This window comes from Alligator mississippiensis, chromosome 1 (genome assembly GCF_030867095.1).
Source record: "Alligator mississippiensis isolate rAllMis1 chromosome 1, rAllMis1, whole genome shotgun sequence".
In the NCBI taxonomy this organism is placed as follows: domain Eukaryota; kingdom Metazoa; phylum Chordata; order Crocodylia; family Alligatoridae; genus Alligator; species Alligator mississippiensis.
In genome coordinates this window covers 327839936-327861162 of record NC_081824.1, presented here as the reverse complement: position 1 = coordinate 327861162, position 21227 = coordinate 327839936, and the positions used below count along the sequence as shown (strand labels likewise).

Genomic DNA, 21227 nt, shown 5'->3' with positions numbered 1-21227 from the left:
GAGAGCAGCATTCTGCCAGTAAGTCTGTGGGGGAAAGGGGTATAGGGGAGGGAAAGGGCGTGCAGGGGGGCAGATTGAGGTCCCCATGGTGAGAGAGTGGGGAAGGGGCAGGCGCTGTCCAGCCAGGGCAGTGCCTGGGCCCTCTGGGCCAGGAGTGGGATGGAGGCATAGGCAGCTTGTCCAGAGGGCGTGGAGGGGGTGAGGAGAGTGGGCAGCCCCCTGCTGCCCCATGCACACTCCCAGGAGAGGCATGGGGGGGGTGGCATGTGCCACCTTAGACTTTTGTGCAGGGTGGAGGCGGGCTGCCCACTGTGTGCTTGGGTTCAGGGGCAGTGCCAATCTTTTCCTGGTAGGGGGGCTGGGGTTGGACTTGAAGCAGGGTGGGTTCAGCTGTGTGGAGCAGGCAGCACTGGAGGCACTGGGAGGGGTGACTACGGGGAATTGTAGGGTGGCTATAGCCCCCCACAAGACTCCCTGCTTTGGGTACTTTGCTCTGCTGCCTTTTCCTCAGGAGTCCTGCGCTGTGGGACGGGCAGGGGACACATGGCCAGTGAAGGGCTCCTGAGGGAAAGGCAGCAGAGCAGAATGCCTTGAGCGGGGTGGTGCTGGGCGAGGGAGAGGGGCTTGGGAGGCTATATCCCCCCCACCAAATTATCCCTAGCCACCCGTCCCAGCTGGTGCGCTACCACTGCTTGATCGGCTCCCGCCTGCTCTGACCCAAGACTTAGCCTAGCCTTCCCACCAGAAGGAGGCTGGTGCAGCCCGTGGCCCTAAACCCTCAATGGTCAGCCTGCCTCCACTCTGCACACGAATCCGGGGGGGGCACATGCCTCCCCATGCCTCCGCTGGTGGTGTGCACAGCAGCAGGGAGCTGCCTGCAGCTCCATCCCGACCCGGGTTCCCATTTACTACCCTGGCTCGGCTGTACCTGCCCCTTCCCCACTCCCTCTCTCCCTCCTTCCCTCACCATGAGGCCTTGATCTGCTCCCCCCCCCCCCACGTCCTTCCCCCCAACAGACTTAACAGCAGGACACTGCTCTCCAAGCTGACTGGCTGCATTCCTGTGAATCGGCTATCAGTTAGGTATTGGCAAATATGGCTAGTTAATAATTGGCTATCGGTATCAGCCAAGAAAATCTTTATTGGTGCACCCCTCCTATAAACAGTTGTAATGGCTATAGGCTCTCTTTTTGCAGTGCTACAAGGGCATTTCTAGTGCTTCAAATGTAATGCCTATCCATGGCCTTAGTTCTGAGTTAGATCAGGTTAATGTATCATGAGCCATGGGGAAGGAAAGAACTGGAATATGGGTCACTGGATATTGTCTTTCATATAATTGGGAAGATGTGCCTGGAATATGATTCGTAAGATAAAGCACCATTTTAACACACTTCTTGCTAACTTACTAAAACTGCAGCCTCCCTATCTCCCTAGATAGCATGGTCAGTGTCTTACTGAGCCTAGAGGTGGAGGCCTTAGGAATTGGTAAGGGTCTTGGCTGGGACAGTAATGAAAGGCCATGTATGCTGCCAGGCTTACCTGTGTCTTGCTGTGTAGGTCATGTTGCCTTTTTTATTTGAATTTCTCTGGGGGCTTTCTTTGCATTTTCCAGAATAATTATTGTATTCTGGTACAGGGAAAAGTCTATTATTTGCTTTTTTTTGTTATTGCTTATAGCATAAACACATAATGAGTAGAAATTATGAGCATATAGCCAAGTATCAAATACTTGTGTTATTTGAATATCGGTAATGACTTAGTAAATAGCGGATTAAATATAGATTTTTTTAAACAATTTATTAAAAGACTCTCTTTATTAAAAATAACTTTTTTTCATTACAATAAGGATACAGTTTTGCTGTCCAGGAATAACAGCTTTGACAATGGCTTGTTGTTCTACAAAATCATGTTAGTTCCTTTAAAAGGGTAGCATTATTTTTCCCTGTATAATATATAGTAGTAATCGGCTTTTTAACTTTCAAGTGAAACTGCACAAAGCTCACTGCCCCTACCAGTTATCTCTGTGGTCACATTCTTCATTTATCATGCATTCCTTCCCTTTAGCTTGGTGGCATTTCTGTAGAGCTTTTGTCTCTACTAAATATTTTTGCGTTCAGCCCTGCTTGGCTGGTGAAATATCTACTGTAGCTGCACAGTGTGGGTGATGGAATGTGCTGTGCTGGATTAAAACCTACAAACTAAAAAACTGAAATGCTGCAGTGTATATTAATTGTAAGATGTTTTACCAGGACTCTGTCTGCCAAAGAGAACATGGAATGAATATTTTATGCTAAAAGTGCAGACTGAATCGGTACAGCGTACAGGCTCCCTTGTTTATTTCTAAAAGGAATACAGTTTTTAATGAGAACAAAAACACACTGGAAGCTTTAATTGGGCATGTGTCCTAACTCTCAGAGGTTAGAGTAATTTCATATAGCAGTGACCTATGTCTTTGCTATCTAGTTAAGGGGAAAAACATTCAGTGGCAATTGAAAATTTTTCCTGGTTAATACTTTCAACATCTCTCCCCCCATTCCCTGTTGAAGGCAGTCTGATTTGAAATTTCTCTCTAAAAATACTCAATCCTAAATCATACTGAATGACTTGATATTTAAGTGAATGAAGACACACACTGAGTTTTTTTTCTTGGATTTCCCACTGTAAGGAAGTTGGATAACTTGCCCCTCTAGTCTTATATTTGTAATGATTTTAAAAAATCTTGTTGGACCCTGTATTGAGGGTCCTGTATTGTGACAGATTTTTATGTTGTTACATAGATGTAGTTAGGCTGGTGCATGATACCACTGGCTGCCCCATTATGAACCAGGCCCATACTGTCATTGGAGTTGTACCAGAATAAAAAAGCAGCATTGTCATCACTTCATTGCAGATTTTCTTCAGTCTAGACAAGCCTATAATTGGATTTTAAAATCATTTATATTACTTAGTGAGATTCCTTCTGTTGTCCTTAATGTGGCATAAAATATTTTGACATGTCTAGTCAGTTAAATAAAGGCTAGATGTATGCTGAAGGAGCAACATGTCAGTGAATTTCTGTACAGTGCAGTGAATAGCAGTTACTGTGTTGGAAAACAGATGCTGCCACCTTAAATCTGTACTTACTTACAAGCGCCAGTTTAGGAGTTTAAGTTTAGTGTAAGTTTGGCTATATCCTCTGTTCCCTTCCCTTCTTTACACTTAAAAGTAGCAGTTATACCACATTTTTTCAAAGTTGATTTTGATATTCAAATAAGCAGTAATTATCCTCTCATCCTTTCCTACTGCTACAGCAGGGAAAATAAATCTGGGGGGTCAAATCACCCTCTTGCCCTCTACCCTCCTGACCTTTTTCCTGCTGCATCCCTCTCCCGTTTACTGTCAGACCCTGCTCTCCCTGAGCACATGGAATTAAGGAACAAATCTGAAACTCTGACCTTGAAATAAACATGCTTGTAGTCATTAGTCATGAACTAAGTCTACGAATACTAAGTCATAGATTTAGTTCATCCAGAAAGGATTCATTTTAGCTTTTTTGAAACTGTTGCAGGTTTTAGCACAGGTACTCCATAAATACATTTTGAAGAAGCATTTTTGTACCAATTTATATATAGTACAAACTATGCATGATATTACTTCAGAGCCAAAAGGCATCCCCATAAGCAGACCCTGCTTGAAGCAGATGCCTTCAAAGCCAAAAAGCATCCCCATAAGCAGACCCTGTAGCTCAGCACTGCACTGTTTGTGTGAGTACTCCAAATACCTCTCCAGAGGTCCAGTGGCCTTTTTATTGATGGTAATGGTGAGCTTCATATTTTTTCTTTTCCCTGTTTTAGATAATCCCCTGACTTCTCATAGGAAACCTGCACGGTTTTCAGAGCTCAATCCTGGAGAATGTCGAGCACTATGCCCCCAATCCGCTCCAAATACCTCTCCATGTGCCTTGCATTCATGCCTGGAACTGGGTGTTTTTGTTACAAGTCCTGGGATCCTCCAAAAATTTATGTGCAGATGAAGGGCAGGGTTATCTAGCCCATGTCCACCTCATGGAGCATGGGACTACACTAAACACATACGCCAGGCTGCGAGAGGGGGCAGTAAAGGGATTCTGGGTGAGCTGTTTGAGGCCCTGTTTCGTGATGTTTACCAGACATTTAAGACTGGTGAAGAAACAGGATTAATTGGAAATGGGAAAGGCAGGCACAGCTCTGCTATGGGGTAAAGAGGAAATTGAAATTATTCAGTGTAGTGGCACACCACGACTTGAAAAAGAGCCAGCATTTGGGCACCACCATGTATTTTATTCACATGGGCTGCACTAACCTATACTTGCACCTCAGCCTTTTAGCTAGGATCAAGCATTTTTGGCACCAAGGGGAGGGTGTCAAGGCTGGCTCCGGCAGTTCCCCATCGAAAGAACACCCACCCAGTTTTTTGTTCTTTTTTTTTTTTTTTTCAAGGATGAGAAAATAAAAGGATCCCATCAGGATGTCCAATATGGGTCATGCATTTTATAGTCATGCTTAGTGTGGGCTGCATTTAATCAACTTCATAGTTGGTTTCCATTACTAAGTACATGCTGCTTTTGGCAGCAGTTTAAGGATAGACAGTGTATTTAATGAGGTTGCCTTGTATGCAGATGTAAGACAAGGAAAATTCTTCCTAATATCTGACCTAAACATTCCTTGCTGCAACTTGAATGTATCTGTTCTGTCATCTGCCACCACTGAGAACAGTCTAGCTCCATCCTCTTTTGAACCCCCATTCAGGTAGTTGAAGGTTGGTATTAAATCCCTCCTCCGTCTTCTGTTCTCTAGACTAAATAAGCTTAATTCCCTCAGCCTGTCCTCATAAGTCATGTTCTCCAGCCCCCTCACCATTTCTGTTGCCCTCCATTGGACTCTTTTCAATTTGTCCAAATTTTTCCTATAGTTGGGCGGGGCAGGGGACCTTAAACTAAACACAGTACTCCAGATGTGGCCTCACCAGTGCAGAATAGAGGGGAATAATTACTTCCCTTGACCTACTGGCAGCACACCTGCCGATGCAGTCCAGGATGCTGTTAGCCTTCTTGGCAACAAGAGCACGCTGCAGGCTCATAGCATATTTTCCACTGTAACCCCCAAGTCCTTTTCTGCAGAACTGCTGCCCAGCTCTGCAGAAATCAAAAGTAGACTATCTTTGGAGCAGTAGCAGAGAGAGAGGTTTGCCAGTTGTTCCTAAGTGGCCACAGAAAGGCTAGTGTCCCGAACTTTGATATGGATTATCAGCCAGAATCAAGTGGTGCCTCTATAGTTATTAGTTAATAGAGAACCAAGGGCCAGGCTAAGCTGAGCCTAAGGCAACCTTCTGCACAGCAGCAGGTTAGGAAGAATTGCATTTTCTTCAGTAGCTCCTGGCTAGATAGAGTCTCAGAGAAGTAGGGCTGTAGGATCTCCAGAGGTCATCTAGTCCAACCCCCTGCCTGAGACAGGATCATGCCTAACCAAACCATTCCCTACAACCATAATCTAAACTCTACATAAGACTACTGTCAACCCTGACAGAATATAGACCTAGCACCCTAACCTGCCACATGTAAATTAGAAGGACCATGGCAGCTAATGTCATGCTTTTATAAATTGTTGTCAGAATACCTTCAAGAGGTCCTGAGTAGAGAGCCACAGCTACAGAGGAAGGCAAAAGTCCCCACAGTCCATACTAATATGATGTTGCGTAAAATTATTTCTTGACCCCAAATATTACGATTGGTCTGATCCTGAGCAAAGGGGTAAGACCTTGTAGCCAGGAACCTCTAGCTTTGCTGCCAGCAGGAGAGTTGGCATACCCCAGTTGAAGCCCCCAGCCTTTGTGCTAGCCAATACCTAGTGCCTCTAGGAAGGCTTAAAAACTCTCTGACATATATAGCAGAAGAAAAAGAGGGAGAGGGGTGTGAGCAACCAGCAAAGGCCAGAAGCATGGGAAATACCGATGGTACAAAATAGGCATAGTTATGCCTGGATCGCGGCAAAATATGGCTCGCGGGCCGAATCCGGCCCATGAGGCCATTCTATCCAGCCCACGGGGCTCCTAAAAAATTTAGAAAGTTAATAATTTCTCTGCCCTTGGTTCCTGTCAAAAATGACAGGGACCAAGGGCAGTAGGACCCAGAGGAAGCCCAGGCAGGGCTTCTGGCCTGGGACCATGTGGCTGCCCTGTACTGGAACTGCAGGCAAGGGGAGGACCCTGGGCAGGGAAGGAGCCCTGGGAAAAGCTGAGCACGCGGTGGGGGGGAAGCAGCCCTTCCCACACCCTGTCGCCGGCACCCCGTGCTGCAGCCTCTCGCAGCATGTCTGGGGCTGCCTGCGCCTGCTCCGGACAGCCCCGTGAGCTGCAAGCGGCTGAAGTAGGGAGTCCTGTGCACGGGGCAGGGGAGGAGCCGCTTTTCCTCACCCCACAGTAAGCTTTTCCGCGGGCTCCTTCCCTGCATGGAGGAAAGCGGCCCTTCCCTGTCCTGTGGCCGATGCCCTGCACTGCAGCCGCTTAGCCCGCGGGGCTGTCTGGACCAGGCACAGGCAACCCCAGGCAGGCTGCAAGCAGCTACAGCGCAGAGCACCAGCCACGGGGCGGGCAAGGGGCCACTTTCCCCACACCCTGAGCTCAGCACCACCTTGGATGCTCCCCCAACCCCACTACTAACCTGAGCCCCACCAGCTCCGAGCTTGCCTGTCAGGACTGCACTTGACACCAGCAGCTGCGGCCCCTGGCACTTGCTGCTCTGGGCAGTGTTTGCCACTGCTGCCTGTGGGCTGGGAGGCGTGTGCTCCGGGAGGGCAGCAACAACCAACACTGCCCAGCACAGCAAGTGGGGGGGCCACAGCTGCTGCCACTATACGCAGCCCCGATGGGTGAGCCTGGAGCTGGCGTGGAGCCCAGGCTGGCAGCGGGGCCAGGTTACAAGCTGGTGCTGAGCACAGGGAAAAGCAGCCCCTTGCTCACCCCATGGCCGGCGCCCTGTGCTGTAGCCGCTTGCAGCCCTTGTGGGGATGCCTGTGCCTGCTCAGGACAGCCCCGCGTGGGCTGTGAGCAGCTGCAACGGAGTGCTGGCCATGGGGTGGGCGAGGGTCTGCTTTTCCCCACGCTCAGCATCAGCTTCTTCCTTGTCAGAGAGTAGGAGGTCGGGACTGTGCGCTGCCCCCCACCTGTACCGTGGGGCTGGGGGGCACTGGGAATGAGTGGGCGGGGAGCCAGCAGGAACCCGGGGCCTGCACTGGTGTCCCAGGGCCAGTGCCAGCAGGGCCCAGAGCTGGGTGGCAGGAACGCAGGGTCCCAGCTGGCAGGGGCTCTATGGAGCTGGGCCACCTCCCCCTTCTCCTAGCTGGTGCAGCCCAGCCTGGCTCCACAAACCCCTGCCAGCCTGTGCCCTTCTTTGGGCCCTGGGACATGGGACCAATGTCCTAATGTCTTGGGACCAAAGATATTGGGACATTGGTCCCAAGATGGTGACCAGGGGGCAGGGCACCTAACAAGGGGCAGGGCTACATGGGTAGCCCTCAACAGCCTGCCAAAACTGGGTAAGCGGCCCTCCACCTGAAATAATTGCCCGCCCCTGGCCTAGATCATCCCTGACCAGTGGCTGTCTGACCTTTTCTTGAACACCTCCAGTGATGGAGAGTCCATAGCTACCCTAGGCAGTCTGTTCCACTGCCTCACTGTTCTTATAGTGAAGAAGTTTTTCCAAATCTCCAATCTAAATTTACTATGTTGCAGCTTTAAGCCATTGGTCCACATCCTCTCTGCGGCAAGAGAAAAGGTGCTTTCCATTTTCTCGTGGCAGCTCGTCACGTATTTGAAAGCTGCTGTCACGTCCCCTCTTAAGCACCTTTTTCACAAGCTGAGCGTGCCTAGCTCCATCAGCCTCTCCCCATATGATTTGCCTGCCAAGCCCTTGATCATCTTCGTTATCTGCCTCTGGACCCACTCTAACCTCTCCACGTCCTTTAAAAAATGTGTAGCCTAGAGCTGCACACAGTATGAGGTCTAACCAGTGCCAAGTAGAGAGGCACTATCACCTCCCATGTTTTGCACCTAATGCCATATTCTCCTTTTGTGCAGCTGTATCACACTGGACTTGTATTGAGTCTGTGGTCTGCTAAGACTCCCAAGTCCCTTTCTATAGTGCTGCCATCCAGCCAGGTGTCCCCCGTTTTGTATTTGTGTTTTTGATTATTCTTCCTGAGGTGTAGCACCTTGTATTTGTCTGCATTAAACTTCATCCTGTCAGCTCTAGCCTAGCTTTCCAATTCCAGAAGCCACTTTATTTCTGGCAGGTATGAGCAGCACGTTCTCTTCTAAGCTGCTTCCTTGTAGTAGGAGGGGATGGAGGCAACAGAGAGAGTAAGGCTACCATTGCTGCTCCTTTTAGGAAAGGAGACCAGTCGTGGGGAAGTGGAGGGGAGGTAGAGTGCAAGCCATGCCTCTTGCACAGACTTTTTTCTATTTAAAAAAAAAATTAATTAGAAACTTACAATGCATGCATTTCTTGTATGTTGCAAAGATGCAGCCATCACCATGTAAACAGCTGCGTTTCTGACCTCTTATGCTGGCCTTGCAGAAGCTGCCACTGCTTTTCACCCTTCTCAGTTCTGTTCAACTCTTAATAATAAAGTGAAATGTTTCTGTAACCAACTAAGATGCAAATAGATAATGTCTGCTTCTCTTCTTAAAAGCCTGAAAAATGTAATGCATAAATGCATGTTAATTCAGTATAAAAATTGACCATTTTTAGGCACAGATTCTCTTCCAGTAAGTGTATTAGGACATAGCATTTGTTTGCCCCTAAAATACATGTCTGGCCCAGGAAAGATGATCCTATGCCACCTGGAAATGGTCATTGCTATCTGATTCTTTTGCTGAGCAACCTAGTATGCTCCAGAGGCAGGTCCTTTTCTTTGCTGCAGCAATATGGCTATTCTGTTCTGATAGTGGGCAACCTTACATGACTCCAGAGGGTGGCTCATCGCTTTCTGTTGTTTGATGAGCAGCCCCTAAACTCATTCTTTGGATCCTACAGGCTTAAAGCAGAAAATTATATTTTGACACTAAAATATACTTCTATGTTTCAGTTTGATTATTACTTGCATTAAAGTATGAAAAACATGTAGCGTCTGCTTTAATGTGTATTTGCATTGTTGTTTTATAGTTGCAACAAAATAATAGATGTTTGAGGGCTATAGTTCAAATCAGATTTAAATGTCAGAAAATCTAGAATGATTTAAAAATCTAGAAGATCAAGCCATTTTTTAGATGGCAAAAATACATAGAAGTTTTCTTTAAAAGAGAGATATTCTTCTCTTTCCTAAGTTACGTAGCTCCTATATGGCATACCTTACATATTTCAGACTGCCACACAACACTTTGGCAGGGAGACCACATTTGTGAAATTTCAAACTAATAGATATTTGTTGTGATATTTAACAGAGGTCAGACTTGCTTTGTAGTGGAATGTTTCTTGCAACCTCGATGCTGGAGTCACCACAGTGAATGCACAATACTGCTGATATATATTTTTCAACATATGGAGATCTGGACATTACCTTGTCTCAAAGCTTTCTAAGAGCCAAGGTAAATGTCTTAATTGCCATATTTGAGTCGGTGACAGAGGAGCCATTTCACCCCAGCTGTAGGATGCAACCAGAATTCTTTTCATAAGTACAACCTGACCTTCTAAAAATTATCAGGAATTCCTTCTCACAATTCTATAGTTATGGTTATACTCTGAAATTGGCTTAACATGAAGCATAAAATATGAGGGAGAGTATATGTACAGGGCATGTCTAGTATAAGCCATCCTCTCCTATCAGTCATCAGTAGTAGAGGATCCATCCCTGATTGTTCTATTTAATGTGTCCCAGTGGAGCTGTCCTCCATTGATTTGTCTAATACATTTTTCGATCTGGTTATAGTGTCTGCCTTTACAGCCTCCTGTGGCAATTCCATGAATGAACTGCGTGCTGTATAAAAATGTGCTTTTCTTTGTTTTAAGCCTTCCCTTGTTAATTTTAGTGGGTCCACCCAAGTTCTTGTATTCTGGGACTTGGTGAATAACAGTTCTCTTCACTTTATCCACATGCTTCATCATTTTATAGACTTCTATCATATCCCTCTTCAATCTTCTCCTTTCAAAACAGAAGATTTCTAGCATTTTCATTTGCTGCTGGTATGGCAGTTCTTCCATACACCTGATCATCTTGATTGCCTCTCTCTGTGCCTCTTTTATTCTACTATATCCATGTTGTGGCATGTGAAGACCAGAAACGCCTAGAGTATTCAATGCAATTTCGGCTGGGGGTCGGGGCCCCTAAAAAATTTAGAAAATTAAAATTTATCTGTCTGTGGTTCCTGTCAAAGGGCAAAGATGACAGGAACCAAGGACAGTAGGACCCAGGGGAAGCCCTGGAGAGCTCCTGCATCATCAGGGCCCATGTGGCTGTCCCGGCGCCAGAACCTCAGGTAAGCAGGGTGGAAGGGAAGGGCAGAGGACTAGCCAGTGCTGAGCCAGGGGGGAAAGCAGCTCCTCCCCCACTCCATGGCCAGTGCCCAGCTGCAGCTGCTTGCAGCCCATGTGGGGCTGTCCTGAGCAGGCACAGGCAGCACCACATGGGCTGCAAGCGGTTGCAGCACGGGGCACTGGCCATGGGGTGGGAGGGGCCGCTTTTCCCCCCGCACTCAGCACCAGCTTGTAACCTGTGCCTGTGCCGGCTTTGGGCTCACAGCGGGGGCAGCTTACAAGCTGGTGCTGTGTGGGGGGAAAGCGGCACCTCCCCAGCCCCATGGCCAGTACTCTGCGCTGCAGCCGCTTGCAGCCCTCATGGGGCTGCCTGTGCCTGCTCAGGACAGCCCTGCGTGGGCTGCGAGCGGCTGCAGCAGGTAGTGCTGGCCATGGGGCAGGGGAGGGGCTGCTTTTCCCCTAGTGCTCAACACCAGCTCCTTCCCTGCCAGCGAGCAAGGGGTCGGGGCTGTGCACTGCCCCCCCCCCCCCCGCCTGTACCATGGGGCTGGGGGGCTCTGGGAGTGAGTGGGTGCAGGAGCAGGGCACACACCCATGTCCCAGGGCCAGCACCAGCAGGGCCCAGAGCAGAATGACAGGAGTACAGGGTCCTGATTGGCACGGGCTCTATGGAGCTGGGCCAGCTCCCCTCTCCCTGCTGGTGCAGCCCAGCCCAGCTCCATAGACTGCTGCCAGCCTGTGCCCTGCTCTGGGCCCTACTGGTGTTGGCCCTGGGACATTGGTCCCAAGACATTGGGACATTGGTCCCAAGATGGTGACCAGGGGGCGGGGCACCTGTCAAGGGGCGGGGCTACCCATGCAGCCCTTGACAACTTGCCACAACTTGTTAAGCGGCCCTCCGCCTGAAATAATTGCCCACCCCTGGTCTACTATGATCCCAAGGTCTCTTTACTGAGTTATAATATCTAGTTCAGAGCTCAGGATTGTGTATGTATAGTTGAGGTTATTTTTCCGCTACTTGAACTTAACTGGTGACAAATGCATCTACCCCTTTTTTGCCTACTCACTCAGTTTTATGAAATCTTCTGCGGTTCCTCACCATCAGTTTGGGATGTGACTACCCAGAATAATTTAGTATACTCTGCAAATCTTGATATTTCACCATGCATACCCTTTTTCAGGTCATTTATGAAATGTGGAACAAAACTCAGCTCAGCACAGATTCTTGGACGATCTCACTCTTGACCTTCCATCTTGAAAAATGACCATCTAGCTCTATCCTTTATTTCCTATCTTTTAACCAGCTTTCAAACAATAAAAGGAACTTCTTTCCAATCCCATGGCAACTCAATATTTTTAAGAGCCTTTGGTGAGGGACCTCATTGAAATCTTTTGAAAATTCAGATGCAGTTATGTTTTCATCTGTGTAAACTTAGAAGTCTTTTGAACCTCAAAACATCCAATTCTGTTCAGATCCCCAAAATTTTGGTTGCTTGTCTGAACTGTTTGGGTTCATAAAATAAGAACCTGATGCTGCTATTCTTATTATAGTTCTTTCCATTTTTCTCTGTCAGCCATCAGTCTATAACTCTGGACTGAGGTAATTCTACCTACGTGTTGTAGATGGAGTTTTGTGACTCTCTATTTTTATTTTGTTTGAACAAAGTTAACAAGTTGGTGGAGGTGTGGCACATAGAGAACTTGGCTTCTCTACATTAGTGTGTGTATAGTAGTTTTCCTTAACAAAAACTGACTTGTTTCATCCTTATTTTTCTTTTTAGATTGTTGGATTATTTACTTCTATCTTTGAGTTGTCAGTCAGGGGCTCCCAAGTGTTTGCAGCCCCCATACCATTTTTCACTAGCTGATTATGTATCACTGAAGAAGAGTTTGGCTTTAGACATTGTGGCACTCATTGACAAATAAGTTACCTAAAGCATTCCCAAAATCATAACTGGGGAGGTGATATTAGGGGAAAGAAAACTAAAGGGGATCTTTCCTTTCAAAACAAAAGGTAGTTTCTTAAGCTTCACAGACAGCACACTCAAATCTTCCTTGGGATAGCCAACCCCAACTTTCATGCTAACTACCTTGATTCTCAGCAGCAAAGGTACAGAGCTGGCACTCGGGGGGGGGGGGGGGCAAGGGTAAGCAATTGGACTGTGTGAAGCTTCGGTAGCTGATTCGATTCAGAGGAGATTCGGCCTGATTCGGGGATTGAATCTCTGAATCCAAATCAAATCAGGAGACCAATTAAAAGTTAAAAGCTCCAAATTGATTAAAAGCATCCAGATCAATTTGGAAAAGCTTTGGAAAAGATTTGGCTACTTCGGAGATTTGGTCATAGGCTAAACAGGCAGCTGACACAGTTGCCTCCAACCAGTAGGTCTGTTGGGGTTGGGTGAGGGGGGAGGGAAGGAAAGGGACATGGAGGAGGGAGGGATTGAAGCTGGGGCTGGGACCAGCTGGCACGGGAGGGTGCATTACTTGTGGGGGGGAGGCGGGGTGCAGGATGTGGGCACAGCAGTGCTTGGGAGTGGGGGCTCTGCCTTGCTGCCACTTGCCCAGCTGGGACGGAGAGGGGGGCGGGATGTGGGCACGGCTTGTTCCAGGTAGAAGGGGGAAGTGGCAACAGGGCATAGCCCCTGCTCCCAGCGCTGCCATGTTCACATCCTACGTCCCTCTGCACCAGCTGGCAAGTGGCAGCAGGGTAGAGCCCATGCTCCCAGTGCTGATGCAGGCACAGTAGTACTAAGAGCAGGGGCTATGCCCTGCTGCCACCCAGAGTAAGCCGTGCCTGCATCGTGCCACCCCTCCTCTCCCCCCACACCGACTGGGCAAATGGCAGCAGGGGATAACATCCACAGCTCCCCCCGCCAGGGCAAAGGCAGGCACAGCCAGAGGAGCTGTGGGAGAAACTCCCATGACTACCCTGCCCCACCGCCTCCTGGCACTTCAATAAACAAATAAATAAATAAATAAAAGCTCTGTACTCACTGGCTCTGGCAGCGGTGATCAGGGTCTCTGAGCGCTCATGGCAGAGCCCCCCCTATGCAGTGGGGGTCAGCAGGGATTGCCCTTCTGCCCTGCTTGGCACCCGCATGACAGCTGTCCCATGGCGTGGGTGCAGTGTAGCTAGGCAGGGTGCCATGCACTGTTTGGGAGCTGGGGCGTCTCCACCTGTCAGCCAGAGCCCGGCACCTCTCAGTCCCAGCGACCCCAGCTCCCAGATATTGCGTGGCATCCTGGCGAGCCACACTGCACCCACACAATGCGACAGCTGCTGTATGGGTGCCAGGTGTGGGGGGGGGGGGGCGATCCCTGCTGCCCCCCACTGTCCTGTGCTGTGCTGTGCCGGAGGGGCTGTTCCACGAGTGCCCAGAGGTCCCAATCACAGCTGCTGCAGCCGATGAGTGCAGGGCTTTTTCTTTCTTTTTATTTTTTTTTTAAGTGCTGGGACTAGGCTGGGGCCGGGCAGGGGATGGGGCCGTGCAAGGCAGCCATGGCGGCTTCTCCTGTGGCTCCCCCACCTGGGAAGAGTCAGGCACAGCTGAAGGCGCAGTTGCCCAGCTGTGCCTTCATCTCTCTGGCTGATATGAATCAGTGCCAAATCTTCAATTCTGATTCAGCCATATTAAATGGGTACAGTGATTTGAATCACCACATTGAATCACTGTCCTCCGAATTGGCTGAATCCGAATTGAATACTCCCCTATTTGCACAGGCCTAGTAACAGTAACTTCTGATTAGTGAACGTACAGCTGACAGCAGTGGTACTTCTTTCTTTTCCCCTCTCCTCCCCTCCCCAGGTCAGCAGCCAGGGCAGTTGCCCCTCTTTCCTCACCCCCTCCTCCCATTATGGGAGTTTTGACGCATCTTAATTGTAACAGCTCTGGAATATGAATTAACATGATGCAAAATTACTATCATAACACTGTCCATTCTAGTGTTAATGCAGTTTAAATTTTGCTTAATTAAACATACAGATGGTAGATGTCAAGTTTAAGTTTGTTACCCCTCAATTTGGCACTATTAAATTCAGATGTTGCTTAGAGTCTAAGTTGAAGCGGTTGAAGTAAGGAAGTGGAAAGTGAACTGGAATTGATTCCCCTGACCAGCTGTTCCAAATGTTTGTTGTTTTTCTTCTCCTGTTATTGATCTTCATCTTTGTCTTCTATGCTCTTTTTTTTATTTTTAAGGGTTTCCAATATACAGCAGCAGCTGGCATTGCTAGATAATGAATCTTGGCCAGGAATGGCTGAGGCGGACAGGGACCGTCTTCAGCTTATAAAAGAGAAAGAGGCTCTTCTTCAGGAATTACAGCTTATTAGTCAGCAGAGGCGATCTCCAGAAGATTTAGCACGTTTGGAGGAAGAAAAACGGCGCTTGGAGGATGAAATTCAGTGTGCTCGGGCTACTTCTGCTCACGGAGCCACTGAAAGGTTTGGAAATGATCAAATAATTTTCTTTTTTGTCACAGAATATGAGTGCATTAAATTGAAATGAATGAGGAATTTCATCAGATTTCTGAGAGATGTAAATGTTGTGGTGCCTATTAGGCCCTTGGCATTTGATCATGCCATTGGTCTCTAAGGAATTTTATGTCTGATCCCCAAAATCATATATCCTGTCATGCCAGTTGTGCAAAATCACATGCACAATTTTGAGGATCAAGAATAAAATTCCTCAGATTCCAGTTGCTAGGTTGCCTGTGCCAGGAGATCAGTTTAGGAGGACAGGATTCTGTATGCTGGGCTCCCCATGTACTGGCAACACTAGTGCAGTCTACCATTGAGGAACCAGTTTCTCAGTGATGGGCTGCACCAGGGTGTCTTCTAATGGGCACACAGGGTGGTTGTTTACGTGGGGGAATGTCTCCAAATGCCAGGCATGGGGATACTTTTGGTGGTTGGACAGGGGACATCCAGGTCCGGGACTCGGGGCTACCCTCTGCCTAATCCCAGGGATTGGACCTGAGGTGGCTGTGTCTCAGACCCCATGCCTGACCCCTTGATGTTAGTCAGTGGATTCTCTGGGTGGGGCACAGAGCAACATAGGTCTGGGATATGTCACACATTGAATTTGAAGTGTGATATAAACCAGCCACAAAGCTGCTCTGTATTAAATATGGCACATGAAATGTGAAATTTTACAGCTCGTTTGCTGTTTTATCACACAGTGGTTGAGTGCGTCATGTTACAATTTGTGGTGCAGTTAACATGTTAATTGTGCTGTAAATGTAATGTTTGTCAGGGTAATTAGTGTACTTTGCTTATAGAAAGGCTAGGTTTCCAGTCAGCCCTTACTGACCATACCTGTATTTCAAAACATACGTCGCAGGGCTTCTGCAGTAGCATTAGAGTGAAATCAACTAAATTCAAATTCTTTTTTTTCTGTTCAGACTAGTGACAGTGAAATTGATCAGAATTAAATCAGGTTAAATTTTAAGTTTGCTTGGAAGAACTCTGACCTGCAGGGCATGCCACTGGACTATGCAGGATGGTTGGGGACCCCAAAATAGAGATCGGGAGAGAGAGAAGTTGATAGGAGTCTAGAGTTAGAAATAGGATTAGTATTAGTTATAGAGACTTCTCCCCTACTCCGCACTTGCCCCATCAAAGATTAGCTTTATGTTACATTTGTGTACATGCCTTTCCCATTACTTTTACCTATATACAGTTTGGTTGGATTCCAGATATGCCCCTAAAATGTTGTCTTCACTGTAGGTATTTTTTATAGTTAAAATCAATATGAAGTTCTGTTCTTAATGAAAACAAAAAACATTTTAGGTGATTTATTTTAAGGTGCCACAAATTTTCACCCTAATTCAAGGAACCAAGAAAAGAAGTCTGATTTTTGCGTTTCAATCAACTGTCCATATTTATAAACAGTTTCAAATGTATAGAGAGCGCTTCTCTGCCAAACTCACATATCCTGAATAATTAATACTTGAGTTTCCTGAAAAAATTAATATTCAGATAATATTGCTAAGCTTTATTGACGGTGAAGCTTTTCACTTCAGCAGAAATATTTCTATCTAGTATATTTTTCCATGTCTTAAAGTTAAAGTCACTGTCCCCCTGCATGAGATTTTCTAAGACATTCTTTTTTTTTGATTTTTGGAACATGTTGAAGCATGAATTAATGGTAAAATGCCAACTGCCACATTTGAACAAAACTACTCTTACAACTTTAATGCCATATTATGTAAATATTAGAATTTATTTTAAAAGTACTCATTATGTAATTGAATATGCCTACTTTATACAGGTTTGCAGAATTTTATTTCCCTTGAATATTTATTTTAGGCAGTAAATCCAAGAGATAATAGAAGATATATAACATAAATGTTTAATGTTTTGTATGGCATTATTTGTGATTTTTGTAATATGTTTATGTTGATAGTTCAGCTTAAAAATTGACAGAGAAGGGAGTTCACATTACACTGCAGTGTAGTAAATTTTTATTGGTTGTTTTGGGAATCTCATGTTAGTAGAGCATACTGTGCTGGCAGGAAGAGCAACTTATTTTTCCATGTTGTAATCTGTGCTGTGGAAACCAGCATTCCAGTGTGATATCTGATATTTCAAATGCTAGCAAGAACTTGAGTTAAAACAGTTAAAATAATATATGTTAAGAGCTCTATTTTTGTATATATATAAAAAAGTGTATAACACCAAAGTCTAGTTTAACTCTTGTAGTTTCTCAGGTTTTATTTTTAGGCCTGTTAGTGTTGGAAAATATTTGACTCAGAATTCTCTTTCCAAATTCCACTCTCTACTCCACATCCAAGAGTTCTGGTTCTTGTTTAAGTATATGTAATGGCTATCTATTGCTGTTTAAAATGTAGTATTAAACAGCTGAATAATTCTTTACTTGTACAGTAAAGTACAAGTACATTTTAACTTTTAATTGATGCTTTTTGGAGGATATTGCTTTTTTGTTTGTTTCTGGAATTTCCCTAGTATATTAACAGCTTAATTTCATTTATCCCAAACATTTCCCTTTCATTTCCTCTTTACTATGTTCTCATCAAGACCTCTGCATCATTATTTTAGCAGTTGTGAGAGTTTGTTGGTACTTTCTGTAGACAGGTCTTCAAACTGATGTCCCAAGGCCTCTGACATAAATTAATATACTTGTAGAATTGAGATCTGAGAAATGTTAGGCCCAATTGCAAGAATTGGGCATACTGCCACCATTCCAGACATGGAGGGCAGAATGTGTGATTTTTGGAATGGGGCATAAAATTCCTCAGATCCCAATAGACAAGTTCTGACACATGCAGCTGGGGGTCAGGGATGTCCCATATCTGTTTTGGTTTTAGTTGTCCCTGATCCCTAGTTGCATGTGCTGTCAAGAGCCTGGCACCAGCAAGTTGAAACGGCTCTGTGAACCATTTAACGTGCAAGGACTTGGTGTGCCATTTTATCATACCATAAATTGGCTGAGCACGTGGCTACAATTTATTGCATGATCAATAAGTTTAATTACATGGTAAATGTAATGTCTCCATGTGACTCTATAGCATTCTAATTACCAGCTGACTTGTGACTTCAGCACTGAGGTATTAACTTCTCTGGGCTCCTGCATAGTGAGATAGAAACAAAGAAGATTAGAAGATTATCACCCTATCTTTAATTTTTTAGAATATTTTTTTTTCTTTTATAGATTTAAGAAAAAATAAAACACTGAAACTTTTGAGTGTTGAGTGAATTGTCACATTTTCATTTTTTTGGGGTGGTGAATGGGGAAGTGTTTTTATGCCATAACTTTTGTTTAAAAGAGGAAAATTCAAGAAAACATAATTAGCAAAATTCAAAAACTAGTTTTCCAGTTTACCATATATCTCTTGGGACTTTATTTTTAAAGTCAGATTAATTTCTACATGGTTTCCCAGTGGTTCCTCATTCCTTTCCTTGCATATAATCTATCTGAATGAAAGCCAGGAATGTAGACTGCTTCTGAACTGCTTAGTAGGAAAACGTTCTTCAGTTTTTTCCCTTTTAAATTTTCCTCTTAGACTGTCAAGGTGATTGGGCAACTTTCATGAACATTTTCAAGTATATTGTGACAGTGTCCTGCATTTTAATTGAGCTACGTTGTTGATGCTTGGAAGAAACAAAGTTTATTCTTTAAGGATTTTTTTTCTTTTTTTATGTTATCTTGGATACTTAATATAAGACCTTGATATTGTATTTGTATACCTTTACCACCATGAGTTTGTATTGTCATTTGATTCCTTATAGTTTAGTTTCTCTAGTTCTCAAAGTACCTTGTAAAGATCCTGGTTTCCAGTACTATTAGTGAGAATTCCCTCACTGCTAGAGGTACACCGATACATAAATCCAGTAGCGGATTGGGGCTGATATAAAGAAAATTAACTGTATTGGAAATAGGCTTTTTTTGCCTGATGTGGCCAATAAATGCCCTGTGCATGCGCGCAGCTGCAGCACGGCGCATAGGCAGTGAGAAGCACAGCCCGACAGCTTGGAGAGCTGGGTCCAGCTGGTAAGTCTGTGGTGGAAGGGGAGGGAAGAAGCATGGAGGGGGGCAGAGGTGACCACAGTGAGGGAGGAAGTGGGGCTAGGGCAGGGTCAGGGGTAGGATCTGCCCAGCGGGACAGAGCTGCAGCTTGTCTGGGGGGGTATGGGGAGCGGGAGCAGCTCCTACTGCTGTGTGCACCCTGGGAGGGCATGGGGATAGGTGATCCCCAGATCTGCACAGGGTGGGGTGGGCTGCCACTGCGGGCTGGGGCTGGGGCTGCCCCTGGCTTTTCCCAACAGAGGGCTGGGCCAGGCTGCGCTCAGGGTGGGGTGCTGGCAGGGGGGTGGCTGGGGGGTACTACAGAGAATTTTGGGATGGCTGCAGCCCCCTTGTAGCCCCTTCCCAACACCGCCATTGCCCGCCCTGAGCACAGCCTGGCCCAGCCCCTACCAGGAAGAGCCTGGCACAGCTGCCTGCGGCAGCAGCCTGCCTCACCCTGCACAAATCTGGGAACACACACCCCCTCATGCCCTCCTGGGGTGCATGCAGCAGCAGGAGCTGCCCCTCATTCCCGCACCTCCCAGATGAGTTGTGGCTCAGTCCTGCACCCTGCCCTGCCCTGCCCTGGCTGGGCAATGCCTCCCCCAGCCCCACTCCCTTCCTCCTTCACCACAGGGGCCTCAATCTGCCCAGCATCTCCCATGCCCCTTCCACCGCAACAGATTTACCGGCCAGATGCTGCTCTTGAAGCTGCCAGGCTGTGTATTGGAAATCGAATCAGTATCGGCTGATATGCTTCCTTAAAAATTGGCTATAGGTCTCAGCCCAAAAAATCTCTATGAGTGCACCCCTGCGCACTGCATATGACTCTAAAAGATAATCTACAAGGATTCAGTTTTGTATTGCAACTTATCTGAAGTGCAACAAGAAGTGGCTTTTCTGTGATTGGAATAGTCCTAGCCCATTTCAAGTACAATTGCAATGCGAATAATATATGTATATTTTTAAATTATAGAATACTGTTACAGGAAAAGAGGAACTGTTTGCTTATGCAGCTGGAAGAGGCAACTCGTTTAACTTCCTACTTACACTCCCAGTTAAAAAGGTGAGTTGGAAAAAGTTTTGTTTTCTTTAAGTAAGTCTAGGCCTGTAGTACATGTTCACTTAATGGTATGATGGGACCTGATCCTCTGTCCTAACAGTCGCACCTCTTGTCCTATGACACACATTCGTGGCAGGAAGTCCAGTTTTGGAGTTGGTGATCAGATCCTAGTCACACCATTACTACTTGTTGCTATAGGGGGAGCCTGGGATCATGATACTGGGCTTCCTTGCATGGGCTGCAATTGAGAATTAGGTGGTTGTCAGCTCTGACTTGGGTCTCAAACTGGCACCGGCGCATTCCTGGGAAGTTGTTGGCCCCATACCTGGTAGTTCTGGCTGGTCTGCTAGGTGCAAGGGATCAACTGGGGTGGGGAGGGAGATGAAGGGTTTCACTTTGGGCACTTTAAATCAGAGCTGTCAGGCACTGGGTTTAAAGTCCCCAGGAGCCTCTTGCTGAGGCTGACAATCAGCTGATTCTCAGTCCTGGAGCTGTTCCAGACCCTGGTGTGGTCCTGGCTGCAGGGCTGATAATCAGCTGGTTTTTGGCTCAGCCATACAAGGTGCCATACAAACCAGCCATAAAAATGTTCTATTTTACGGAACATTTTTATTGCTTGTTTCTCATTATATGGTGACTTAATAAATCTGCTGCATGTGTAGCACTCTGCCGCTCATTTATGTCATGATTAATGTGTTAAGGAGGGTCTTAATTATATTTTAAAATTTGCACCAGAAGAGAAAAACATGCAAATGGAATACAACTGTTTATTTTTACACCCTTTACAGCGGATTGGTAGTGTAAATGAAAGATGGTTAGTGGTCTTTTAGTTCATCTGTTTTCTGTAAGCACAACTTGGGCACTGAAATGCATATACTGCTTGCAGTTTAGCAAAGTATTTGACCACTTAAAATTTAGTGGTCTTTATAGAGTGTTACTATAAGGATAAATGTACAACTAAAAATGTTAAGTGGGTGGAGAAACTCAAGTACTGTATCTACAACAGAGCTGAAAAAAAAGCCCTAAGAACTGAAGACAGAGGTGATGGCAATGTTTGTTGTGTTATGAAAGGAGAGGTAGTGGTTGGAAATTAAAACAGAGATGAAGACAGTCTGTAGCTGTGCAGAAGTTTAGAGGATAGGAAGAAAGTTC

General features: G+C 46.2%; 1 protein-coding gene across 3 annotated transcripts in view; it reads left to right on the top strand.

Moving 5' to 3' along the window:
* WWC3 (WWC family member 3) overlaps positions 1 to 21227 on the top strand; it is a 183232-nt gene that overhangs the window by 115708 nt on the left and 46297 nt on the right. For all 3 annotated transcript variants that reach the window (XM_059720925.1, XM_019495020.2, XM_059720926.1), the window contains 2 exons: positions 14686 to 14928; positions 19989 to 20078. In XM_059720925.1, the coding sequence (XP_059576908.1) occupies positions 14686 to 14928; positions 19989 to 20078 (333 nt within the window). The remainder of the gene's footprint in view (positions 1 to 14685; positions 14929 to 19988; positions 20079 to 21227) is intronic.